A 13,620-nucleotide genomic window follows, 5' to 3' on the forward strand; every position below is an offset into this window, starting at 1 on the left:
ACAAGCGGACAGCTACTTGCCTGGTGAACTGAATAGTGACAGGGGACAGGGGGAGATGAGGCAGCTAAGGGACAGATAGAGCCCTTGGGCTGTCTGCTCCTAATGCCTACCAGGCTGTGTGCCTGGAACTCTCCTTACAAGACTTCTGCCCCCTGCAGTAAAAATAAATCATCCTCATGCTGACATGATGTGCAATCCCAGCTCTAACTGACAAACCCAGCTGTGTCCCTACCACCCGCTCATGTACCTCTTTTTCTCTCCCGCACTCTCTAATCCCTCTCTCTATCCCTTCTCTGTATTATCTCTCTCTTTGCACTCAGTTCGCTTCTCTCTGCTCTCGTCCTCTCTTTTGCCTTTCTCTCAAAAAGATCCTTTGTCTTTGTGGGTCTATGTCTGTCTGTGTTCTGTAGGAGCCACACCCTAAGGTCCTTTATCCTCCTCCTCCTCGTCCATATCTCTCACTTCACTCTCTCTCTCTATAAGTGTCAATTGCAGGTTAGAAAATCCCATCTTCTCCTTGAAAAGGCAGGACAGTTACTGTGGTGCCTGACATCACACAGTCACAAAGAATTTGTCACCAGTGAAAGCTCCCCTCCCCTCCCTGAGACCCGAGTTGCCTTTGAGCCCCATAAGACAAGGTAGACCAGCTGTCTGTCATAGCCAGTGACTTTTCACAGCATCAGATTAGCTGAAGTGGTAACATTTACAGTATTAGTTCACTAGAACATGCTAATGTTAAGGTGGGTCATCTTACTACAAGCCTTCCACTTTCCACAAAGAGGTTATAAGGATTCTAATACATTGAAAAGGTGCATACATCACCTACTTAGCAATCTCCAGTGCCACAACCAAACAACCAGGTATCCGCATGAGTTATTACAATAATAACAGTTTTAGTCAGTGATGAAATGAAACAAATAATATGCGGGGAAATAACAGTCCCTGCAGGTCATGTGAAATCATTTTCATGTCATGGCAGTAAAGGTATTTCATTTGATATTGTAACAGGCACCAAGGTCCAGATAGGTGGCACTGTTTATTAGAACTTGCTTGTTGGTTATGACTAATGCATGTTATCTAATGAGTTTTATGCTCAACACATATATACAAATGATGGCCTATTTACAGTATTAAATCATACAACAAGTTAATGAAAGCCTGCACAGTGGAAACTATGGTGTGAAGGAGAAATGCTTTGGACGGAAAATATATTTGCAGCTATACAACAAAAACGATTAAGGTGAGTAATTTAGCTAGCTAAACAGCCTTATGAATGAGGTACAACTTTCAATAATTTCTGCTAAGTGATATTTATAATTTAAATTATGAATATCACTTAGCCAATACATACAAGTCCAGTCTACAATAAAAACTGCCTAATTAAAATCAACTGCCACAGCCAATCCAAGGTGAAGAATCTCCAGCTCCCGCTCTTTGGATTTGTGGATGAGGACAATAAATTCTCAGCCTAATCCTAATCAGCAGCAGAGATGTCGTATGAGTGCAAACCCTGTTACAAATAGCTTGAGATAGAGAGAGGCATTTACACAGAACTTGTGTTACTCCGAACCTGCCCTTGATAAGAACCTTGGACCAGCTCTGAACACCAGGTCCTGTGCTCTTAATGTGGGTGCGGCCTAGCTGAGAATGTGAGAGGTGTTATGCTTTGCTCAAAGACTGACTATGGCTGATCCACTGGGCATGATCGGACCGGTCCAATGTGGCTTTAAGAAATGGCACTGCTCAGCTGAGCCATTTTAATCACCCCAGCTGGCATCAGGACCTGCCACCTGCATTCACTGAGGGGACTGCAACTCACACTGGACCTGGCTCACAGACACTTCCACAGACCACACTCCCATGCTTACAACATCAACAATATGCTAGGAGGACAACTTGGCTCTTAACAAAATAATGAAACATATCAAATAACCGTGGTCAATCAAAACATACTGTACCTTTGGACACAAATTAAACTCATTGAACACAAATCATATTCACTGAACTCAGATTATAATCAGTGAATATACATATACCCCCTGATCACAAGCTATACTGTCAGTGCTCTGCCTCCTTAGCTGTTGTGTTTTTGTTTTCCTTGTCCATGTGCTTTTGTTTTCCTTGTGTTCTAGCCCTGCCCCGGTCTCCGCCCGCCTGATTGCCTGCACACCTGCTTCCCATCCCCTCGTCAGCCCTGCCCTATATCTTCCCTGCTTGTCCCTGTCCTGTTGCTAGTTCGTTACAGCGTGTTTTTCCTGTTTCCTCCCTGCCGTTTCTCCTGCCTGTTCGTTTTTCCTGGTTTCCGATCCTGTCTGCGCCCGACCTGGTTCTCTGCCTGCTGCTTTTGCCCTGTTTGCCTGATTGCCTGCTTGCCTGGTTCCTGACTCTGCCTGACTCCACGATCGCCTTCCCCGGAATTGCCCTCGGACTGCCTGCCTGGTTTAGACCCTGCCTGTTATCGTTTTTGCTACGCTGTCATCTTCCTCAAATAAAGTCGCAGGTAACCTGAAACTTGCGTGGTCCGCTCCTGAGTCCTTGTCTGAGCCTTGGCATATACTCAGCAATCACAAATTGTACTCACTGAATATATACTGTATACACATTGTTCACAAATTATACTCACAGGACACAAACTATAGTCACTGGGCATAAATTATTCTCATTTGTTAAAAACCACTCTCACATAATACTCTAGCACATCATTCTGTACAATCATACAATCAAACAATCATACAATCATAAGCATGAAGGTTCCATTTGATGTGGTAATCATTGTACTTCTATTTAGTCTGGAATCTGACCAGGGATTGCACTTGGTTGTGGGCTGTGGTTGTTGACACCCTTTGTGGATATCATACACAGGGAAAAAGAAAGGGAGGAAATGAGATGGAGGAAGGATGCCGTGAACATTTAGCAGGACTTTTATAGTCATGGAGAAGACTGGCTTGTTTGGTTTGGTTTCTCTCTCACAGCAAGGACCAACAGGATATAGAGCAGACTTGGACGACTAGTAATGTAACAACGTGGTTAAAAGTTAAGATGAAGGTACATGGCAAGATGTGCGTAATGACGGTCTCCTCACTCCAGCTGGTGGCAAAAGACATGTCAAAACCATCTTATTTCAGTGTTTCACTCAGTAAAAGGGAGCTGCATCAACCCCAGTTCTGTTCATTTGCACTCAGTCTTCAGGGAGAGGGCAGACTCACTACCACCCCCTAGTGACTGATTTCACATTTATTAATAAAGAATGAGGCTAATCCTGGACTGGTCCAATGCATTCAAATGAATACTTCTGTCAGGTACAGCGATGCAGAGTCTCAGCAGATCAGTCTGGAGCTGGTGTTTTAACTGACACCAGCTTCTATGGTGTGTGATAATTAAGTCTATAGTTGGTGCTTAAAATTACACCAGTTACAGCACTGGTAGGTAAGTCCGAGCTGGTGCATTAAGTTACAGTGGTTAAAGCACTACCGAGTAATTAGGTCCAGAGCTGGTGCTTTAATGGAGATCTTGATGGCTTTCAACAACAGTAACTATAACCCAACAATTCCAATCATATTTTAGCACTCAGTGGACAGATTTTTGACTGACTTTCCCGTAGTTCCTAGATCAGTCATTCCTCTGTTAGACGAATTAACAATATATACTGTAGCAGCTTTGTGCCTGAAAGACCACAAATGGAGTTCATCTATAACTCAGCCACCAGTAACATTCCAGACACGTCCAGCTTATTTAATCAACATTAGCTGCAGTGGCAGCCATGTCGGTCTGTGTGAAGTAGACACCTGTTCAGCATGCCCTGGTCTTCACGCACTCAAAAACAGCAGCAACGTGGGGAAGCCTTCTTACCCCTTGGGGACGTCTGCCATCTTTGAACTACACCGATCAAAATCATCAACTTGGAAGCAATTTTTTTTACACCCTGCTTAGGCAAGGGCTCTGTGATTGTAAATCATTTTGCTGAGCACAAAAGGAAAATATTATCTGGATAAGGGAATCCATGGGGAAAGGCAAACCGTTTCAGTAATGAGAGGAATATTCAGGTGGGGATCCAGCTTCAGCTGTGTCGTCTGAAGTGTTTACAGGGAGGGTGAAACAGTTACAAACAGGTTCACCCTAAAATCATTTTGTGAAAGGATTTGACCATCAGTCATGATGATTTGTATCCTGTCTATTAGTCTATTGCAAACATATTCACCCCAAAATAATTTTGTGAGGGGATTTTATTACCAGGACAATAATATCATGTCATTGTATATTGATATCACTGTATCATAACAATAATAACATCTATTCGTCTAAATAACATCCAGTACCCTAATGCATACCAATGATGCCAGACAATAGTAATAATCAGATATTTGTACAATACAACAGCAAGTTCAAACACAATCTATTCAAGACTCATTAAATTGGTTGTTGTTAAGAAGTGGTCTGTACGAACTCGATTGTGTTCAAAATTCAGCAATGTTTGTTTCAGATAAATAGCCACTGAGAATGCACCTAGTGTAGTGGCATTAAATTACACACGGCTAAATATGGTTCATCTCCCCTCTGTACTTCTCAGGACAAATCCCTCTGGGGTGAGGAACTCAGCAGTTACAATGTGATCAATATCACCATACTTTATCCTAACTGCAGTGTACAAAAAACATTCTTCACCTCCACATTCACATGGAATGCACTGTGGAATGAATGGATGGATGAATGAAAAAATAAATAAATGAATGAACAAACAAATGAATGAATGAACAAACTTTATTATCCCTCGGAGGGGAAATTTGTATTGCTGCATCAGACACAGAGAAACCACAATGTAAAAACACACTACGACAATAAATACAAATGCCCACAAAACAGTATACAGTAAAAAGTACCATCTTTCTCCACACAAACTGGAATGAATGAGACTGAACCAGGGCCCACTAAACTTACCTTTTGCTTTCTTTTTTCTGGGAACTCTCATATCATGTCTCTTGGCACTTCTCAAAGCCCTCCTCGCCTCAACCAGCTCCTGCCTTAACATGGTCACCAGAGGAAATCAAAGTCTCCTTTGTGACTATTCCTAAAATATGACGCTGGTGAGGATGGCAGGTCAAAACAATTCTGTTCTGAGGTCCTTCTTATTGGGTCTCTATGCCTGCCTCTGTTCTGTGGGAGCTGTACCCCCTGGGCCCCTGCTTCTAATCTCCCTCTCTTTCCCTCTCTCTCTCTCTCTCTCTCTCTCTCTCTCTCTCTCAAGCTGGTGAGCTAAATGGTCTATATCAGGACACATATAATACACTACCCTCTCCACTACCTCACACTTGTTTTGCCTTTGTGAAAACACTAGACTATAAACCAAGCTGCAGATGATTTCACAGGTTTCCTGTCTGTTAAGTAAAATGCATGTGAACTACATACCAAGGTGGTATGCAGCTGAAACGTCCTGAATGTATGCGATATAAAGGGGTATAATACGATACATAAAATGATATAATGTAAATTGGTTTTTGATATTTACAATATGTGTCAACAAACTATGTGGTTAAACTTAAAATGGAGAACTATAAATGTCTTCTGTCAAGTCACCACATATGTGTGATTGGTAATGGTACCGTGCTAAACATGAAGCACCTCCTGAGGGAAACCACTGGAGTTCAAGCAGGTCCGGCGCTATGGTGGTGCTTAGAGGTGCACTGCACCCCCAGGCGGACCTCAGTGCACCCCTAGTTGTCTCCTTATATCCCGATGTCTACATAGTATTTATTACGTTTTTTTTAAGATATGACTTAAAACCCTCTGTATTTTCTCCAAGCCTGGGTTCAGGTAATTGGTACCGGAGTGGTAGGGGAAATCCAAACTACCTACAGCAGAAAATGAATCACGTGCAGCGTAATAAAGTCCATAATATTTCATATTACTTCTTTTGCTCTTGTCACAATCTACTCTGTCTTCTGAGAATTCAGTAGAGACAGCTAAGCTATGGTTTGCTATGTACAGGCAAGAAGGTATAGGTACCCAGCTAACAACAGTGCATTGTGACAACATTCTGTTTTGCTGTGGAAAAGTTCATCTGTATTATTGTGACATCTTAGAATCAATGTGGTGACACAACATTACATCACTATGTTGTGGAAGCGTTGCATTGCAACATTGCAAACGCATTGTTGGCAGCTTTGGTGGTACATTGTGATAACGCCTTAAGCAGCAGCAATATTTTTTACAAAGCAGCCACACATGAAAATTGTTGCATTTAAATTGCATTATTTTAGTCTTAAATCCATCCACAGCATAGTGAATCCACACTGTGATACTTTGATATTCTAAAAACTTTTATCTGATTATTTAAAATAAAACAGATATTGTAGCAATAATTAAGCTTGTTATGTTACATGTGGAAATTAATCACGACTTTTGAGTATATGTATTTAGAGAAAGGGCAAATCAATCTAAAAAACATAAGACCATACAATATAATAATATTTCATCAATAAATATTGTCAAGTTCAACAGTTTAATAACATCTATTTTATATATGGACATGGTAGAGGCACACTTTAGTCCTCTCATGCTATGCTTCTACTATATAGCCATGGATCTGAAAAAGGTACAGTTTCACAAATGGCATGACAAGCTACGGCTCATTCAGCCCCACCACAGGCTGGGCTGAGCAGCCCCCAGAAACTGGCACAAAACCTGGCCAAAAGCATGCTCACAAAGGTAAAGAGGACTCCTCAGAGTCCTCAGCCCTCATACTGGTTTCATGCTGCTTGAGAGTATGCGGCTGTTTTTTGGAACAATGTCAATAGATGACTCGTCCCAATTATTGCAAAACACATTTTCCTTATATTTCTTCCTGGCCAAAGAAGGCTTGGCATGCGAAGAAGCCAATGCAGGAACCTTACAGTATCACACTACTAAGACAGCTGAATACCAGAATTACACAAAGATGGAAATTACACTGGCCAGGGCCATGTATCTTTGGATACAGGTAAATATCAATTTCAGCTGATCCAGTGACTGAGGGTCATCTGTCATCATTTTCACATCATTTCCTGTTGAACCGTATTGACGACAGGCCTTTGTTTACCAATCTACAAAAACAGTCAAGGATTCAGCAGTTTTAGTATGTCCATCATGAGAAGTTAATTGACTCATTTCAAGCCACTTTCCTTGTAACATGTACCCGACAGCAAAGAGAATGCAGCACACCACCATTGCCTAAAGCTTCATAAAGCCTAAAGGTCTTTAATGAATTTCCTGTGTTTTGCTGATGAGACTGGCGCCACCTGCTGGGCTGGAGTATACATTGAGCTCCATCTTTACAAATTGAAGCAGTTGAGCAGGACAAGGGGTCACAGTTCTGTGGGACATTTTAGGAGGCCAATTTGCAGATCCTGGAGCAAACACTGAGACATTTAATATTAAATACAACAAAACAAGTCAACACGTAGTTTAAGTCAAGGATTTTATATCACTGTCTGAAAAATGCATGTGATGAGCCTACTGAGAGTGTCAGAGTTAATCTTCTACCACTTTTTGAAGTTGTACTAGTCACAGGTGTGTAGCAGCTGCAAACAGCAGAGGGTTAAAGGGTGTACAAGGAGTGCACAGTGTATAGGGTGTACAGGGTGTACAAAGTGTGCAATGAGTGCATGGTGCATAGGGCATAAGGAGGGTACAGGGAGTATTTCTCTGCCAGTTGCTGGTTTCAAGATACCAGATACTGTTTATCCCTCCCGCCACTTTATCTGAAAACATAAACCTGACACTCGTGGCCAGACTGACAGGAGATATTTCAGAGTCATTTTCCATCTGCGCTCACCAGTACAACATGGCATAATAATCAAAACAAATCTGGACAGCAAGCGACTTAAAGAAACAGGGCATCAATTTGGGATGAAGACGAGCTTCTGTCTGCAATACTCAAATTTCAGCAATGGAGAAGATCGCTTTTATACTCCTGTACCAATGTACTAAGACTGAAGTACACTGATACTGTACACACAAATCTAAATAGAGGTTCTTTTTTTTCTCTCACAGGCCACCTCCATTTGCGCGGGGGCTGTTTGACCCACAGTGTGAGAACAGCGGAGCACAGGCGCAAAAAATAATCTCTCAGAAATAAGACCGTTCCTCGGAGAGCAGCGGAGCGAGCATACAGAAAATAACCTCTCAGAAAATAAAACGGCTTCTCGGAGAAGACTGGAACAAAGGCTCAGAAAATGACCCCACAGAAATGAGCATTTCTCTGGCTCAGCAGGCACTTCTTTCTGCCTCCCTCAGTTTCGCCCGGAGTTCAGGGCACTTCTCACGGAGAGGCAGCCTCTTTCATATCACTCCTCTGCCATCAGCAAGGCCAATTTGCATCTCACTGCGGTGGAGTTCACTTTAGCAGCTTTGATCCACGGATTGCCTTAGACCTCAAGTGGAATCAAAATCTGCCCAACTACAGAAATGTGAACACGGGCAAGTGATCACAGGCACTGCGTATGACATGCTGGAATTACATCTGTCTCCTAATGAATAGTACAATTAATTGTCCACACATGCTTTTCAACGTTCAGTATGAGCTACTGTTCATTACAGAAAGACCTTATAATACAGCTAAGTAGTAAGACGTTTCATATCAACAATGTTGGCATATTTTGTAAAAGAAAAAAAGAGAAACACTTTAAAAACACCCTAGTGATGTGCTCTCTTGCGTGATCAAAGCAGGACCAAGCTTTGCCTCTCTGCAACCTACAGTAGACAAGGGAATCATGATAAAAGACTAGTCTGCTGCATTGAGTCTGCATTCAACACACTCAAAGCATGTAAGCATTCACGGAGGAGAGTGTGTCCTCTAAAACCAACAGCCACAAAGAAACAGAACACAAATGACACATTGGAACTATCATTGGGTGGTGCCAAATTCATGCCATTTCTCAGATTCTAATTCTACTCTCATTCTGAGAGCTCAAACCAACCTATTCAGTACATCCAAGTCAATACTCTACAGCGGGCAAAGGGAGCTGAGGGAAAAGAATACCAAGGAGGAATAAAAAGAAAGCTCTTATCGTCCAAGGTGCTGCTGACTGAGTTTACGCACAGAGAGGCTATAAATAGATATGATGTGTTTGGGGTGTAACGGGAGAGCCTGTGGCCCGTTAACATGGCAAAAATCTAAGGCCTGGCACATTCCTGGGTATAAATACCCTGCGAGAGATGGCCCGCCAGGGGAGAAGAGAGGGAGCGGGAGGGTAAAGACGGGGTGCTGAGTGACGGAGCAGCTGCAGCCCGGGACGTCAGGACGGAGGGGGGATCGAAACCCAAGGAGGAGGGGAGAGAGAGGGACAGGGATTCAGGGAGAGGATGACAGGAACACGGGGATCACAGGGGAAGCCTCGTGCAGAATGAAAGGAAGCTTTTTCACAGCATCCACAAGCTCACCTTTGCACATAAGTAAAGAAGCAACAACAAATGCCTGTGCACCTGTGTATTACCTGGGCGTCACATATTGTAAAGACACACACACTCCTTTTGGTTCATTTAATTTTTTTACAAGAGGCACAGAAGAGGGAGGATCTCCCCTCAATTTTTAATGAGATAATTAAGTATGGATTGATGAAAGAAAAGATTTCCAGTCTCACCTACTGTTGCGATAACACAGCTTTCTGATATGGCATTTAGACTATCTAACAGTTAATCCCTGTTCATTTGCTCATTCTGGTCAAGCAATTCAAGGACAATAAACATGACATTTTCATAAATTTGCTGTTTTGATATGAACAGTACTTGGTATCACCATCTCTCTGACCTCCCACAGTTGCACTGAAGGAAGAACAATGTGCTAACGTGTCCTACAACTTTTTCCAAAGATGGTTCCCATTATTATTATCTGGCTTTTATCTCAGGGGCAGATTTTCAAATTATGGCTCCTTTCCTCCACCATCTTTGCTACCGAAAACTGCTCCTGGATTCAGATTTAATTTTTTTAATAAATACATTTTAGGCTCTTTATCTAATGTGGTGACAGTAATTATTAACTGATTAATTATCTCACATTTTACAGAGAAGTATTTATACAGCCCTTTTTAAGTCACTTTACTTCAAAAGGAACTACAATCAGGGGACCAAATTAGTAGGTACAACCTTGCAATTACTGTAGTTGACAGTTGTCTGTATTGGAGACTTTGGTACCACAGCTGTTCGAAAGAAATTATTGTTCAGTGATTAGGAACAGATATTTGTTTCGACATTGTACATCCTTGAATGGATGCCAGGCACCTTTATGTAATCTAAATTCAATGAATTTAAACTCAACATCTTAGCTTACCATGTCAGATAGACAGACGTGGTTTAAACTATGCAAACATATAGGCTAGCGTGCAGTAAGACAAATGTTGCATGAACAAGAGGCTGAAAATGGTGGTGTATTTGAACCTACGATTTACAAGTTGGTATGTCAGCTGGTACACACTTCACAAAAGTTGTTACTGACGGTCTTGAAGGGGTGATGAAGATTTTGGCAAATGTACATTACATTAAAAGGGGACATTCCATTCTATCCTCATATCAACAGAAGAAAACTTTGAGTGCGCAGTCATGAATATCACTTGGCACTCTGAGAAACCTAAGCCGACAGGCTTCAGTCCAAGAGTTGCTCTCATGACTTTGCTAAAAGTAACTCTTAATGTCATTAAAGGAACACTCTAAAGTCCATCTTTCAGGTATACTTTCTTCTAGTTTGAAGTGAATGAAGCCCATGTTAAACTAGCTGTTTTAATATCATATACAGGAAAATGGACCAAAGCCTCGTAGGAGGAAGCATCTGGTCACTCAAGTGATCCCAACATCTTCAGAACCCCCTGCACAGCAGTTCTGATTGGCTGACAGACACAGTACCCACTCTCTTCTAATCTTTTTGATCTACATTTACAGCTGTATCTTAAAGTAAGACCCATTATACAGTCTCAAAATGATCACATCATAAATGATATAAAAACAACATCAGCAGGTTTTGTTCTTATGAATACTCTCAGTATCTTCATGAACACAGCCACTGGACATGTTATAAAAGTAACTTGCATAAGAAGTACCAAAATGCAGTAAAGTGCTTGGTGGTAATCTAGGAAACTAGAACCTGCCAGAATGAGGTCTGTAGTGAGAGTGACATCTCAACCAACCTATGTGTGTATTCCACAAACAGTAGCTGATGGGAAACCGGCTCAAACAGAAATCTGCAATATTTTCAGGGCACTGCACATGCAGAGTGATAGTGCAGTGCTGATCTACGTGCTGTAGATCTACTTCAGAACTGTTTAAAGATCTGTCTACAGCAACAAAAATGATGCTTGTCAACATTTTGTAATTACTGCAGCTGATATGTAAAATTCAGTGCAAATTCTATAATCACACAAGCCCAGAGTCTGGGTCTGAGTATGCCACATGCATTATGGGAGAAACAAAGAGGAGTCTATTCTACTTCTGAAACCATCCACAAACGCTAGCATAGGAGGAACACATTAACATCCATAAATCCCAGCACGTCAGGCTAAATACATTCACATACACGGATCACAGCACACTAGGAGGAATACATTCACATTTACAGTAGAACATAAGTTATATGCTCAATCCAATCCCATTATTCCAAAGTTCTCTGTGGCAAGAGGCCAAGCTACAATGAAACTCCCATGGTTCCATGCAGGTCTTTCACAGCTGGTGACTGAGGGAGATGATTACCCTACCTCACTTCCCCTCATTGCTTCACCTCCCATTCCTATGTTTGCAAAATCCTGCGCATCCTTCTACCCGCACTGCACACCCCCAAGCTTACCCCCCCACCCCCGCCGTGACCAAAGACCAAAGCCTGTGGAACTCAACTGAGACTTCAGTAATGCATATACAATAGGGCCAGGCTGGACTGGGAGAAAAGAATCTGTGTGGTTGCGACGATGCACTTTCCTACATTACCTTCTCACATAGTGCACTGCAGCAGCAATGCGTTTTCCTGCACAGAGGCTTTGATAGCGTATCATCAGTGTTTTTCTACACTACCTTCTCACAAACAGCGTGCGGTACTGCAACCGCAGCATTGCTCTACATTACCTTTGCACAGAGACTGTGTAGTATCAGCAATGTTTTTGTTAATCCTGCACGGCGAGCGTGTGACAGCAACGGTGCTCTCTCTGACTTTACCTTCTCCCAGGTCCAGCACAGCAAGCACAGCGCTGCTGCGCACCTCTCCCAGGTGGTTGCTTGCGATGCAGGTGTACAGGCCGGCGTCACTGGGCTTGCAGTCCCTGATCCACAGACCCCCGTACTCCTGGCTGTCCGACTCCAACAGGACATCGTTCCTGTACCAGTGCAGGACAGGCTGTGGGTCCCCCGTCACCGCCACCCTCAAGCGGATGTCACACCCAGTCGCCACGGCAGCGTTCCTCATCTTTCGGATGAACGAAGGCGCAGTCGGGCTGGGGTACACGGAATCCTCCACTTCTGGTACTACCTGGTCCGGGTTCACTTTGGCGCGCTTCGATGGTATTCTGGGACTCCCTGGGTCCACTACACGAGCCCCTTCCTTGAGTGTCTGCTGGCCCTCAGCCTTTCTCATGGTTGCGCAGATTGTCCTCTCGTTTCTTATCACTGCGTTTACACCAAGGACCTGGTATCTAACTGTCTGGCACTGTGAAACTGGGACATACTTTTGTATTCTACAGTGGTGTGGACATCCCTCTTCAAGTCTGAGACATTCCAGTTTCCTCAAGGTGAAATGTATTTGATTCTATTACTGTGACAATGTTTTCCAAAAGTCCCTCTGCAAAAACTAAAGCTCATTCAAAGAAAGTTTCTGTGCTAAACATTAGCATTTTCAGCACATAACACGGAGGTATTATCTTCACATTGCTAGGACTTACACTGTCACATCCTAGAAAAGTCCGCTTGATGTATTGCGAAATAAAAAGAAAATATTTAATCTTTAGCCAATTAAGTACATACAGCCAATCCAAGTCCTCCTAGCTGATGATATTTTTAGTGCAAGTCCTACTGGATCATGTTGCATTAACAGCTCCACGCCTTCCCTTTTGGAGGTGCTGGGGTCTGCTAGTCACCCTCCTGCTCAGGTCTTTGAGGGGCTTTGGTGCTTGCAGGAGAGAGAGAAAGAGAGAGGGAGAGAGAGGGAGAGGGAGAGAGAGAGAGAGAGAGAGCGAGAGTAGCCGTGGCTCCTTGCTGTTCACCTATTGCGTTCCAGCGTCAATGGCAATCTGAATGTTTCCAACTCTGTAGGCATCAGGTTCGATTACGCATACAGAGCCCACACTTTTTTTTTCCTCCCTGGGAGTTATACTCTCTCTCTTTCTCTCTCTCTGTCTCTCTCACTCAGGCTTTCTCGCCCCCATCCACTGTGTCCATGGGGAGGTGAAAACTGAATCCCCTAAGCCTTGAAGTGACAGCTGCATGTCTGATAGGTCACATATTTAGGGGGGGGGGTGGCCCCAGACGTATCTGCCCCCTCCCACTCCGTGGAAAAAGTAACCAACCAAAGGCTCCAGTGAGAAAGCTCGTGAGGGTAAAGAGACAGAGAGTGCTGAGGGAGGGTAAAGCACCGAGCTCTGAATCACAGCTGAAAGACAGGGGCCATCCAGGACCCTT

General features: G+C 43.1%; 1 protein-coding gene across 1 annotated transcript in view; it reads right to left on the reverse strand.

The window, feature by feature from the left end:
* The window catches only part of LOC118788814 (striated muscle preferentially expressed protein kinase-like), a 48,452-nt gene extending 35,549 nt beyond the window's left edge, over positions 1-12,903 (reverse strand). Inside the window, exon 1 of the mRNA XM_036544920.1 lies at positions 12,166-12,903. Within this exon, the coding sequence (XP_036400813.1) occupies positions 12,166-12,580 (415 nt within the window). The 5' untranslated portion in view covers positions 12,581-12,903. The remainder of the gene's footprint in view (positions 1-12,165) is intronic.
* Positions 12,904-13,620: the final 717 nt, after the last annotated feature.

This window comes from Megalops cyprinoides, chromosome 14 (assembly GCF_013368585.1).
Source record: "Megalops cyprinoides isolate fMegCyp1 chromosome 14, fMegCyp1.pri, whole genome shotgun sequence".
Taxonomy (NCBI): domain Eukaryota; kingdom Metazoa; phylum Chordata; class Actinopteri; order Elopiformes; family Megalopidae; genus Megalops; species Megalops cyprinoides.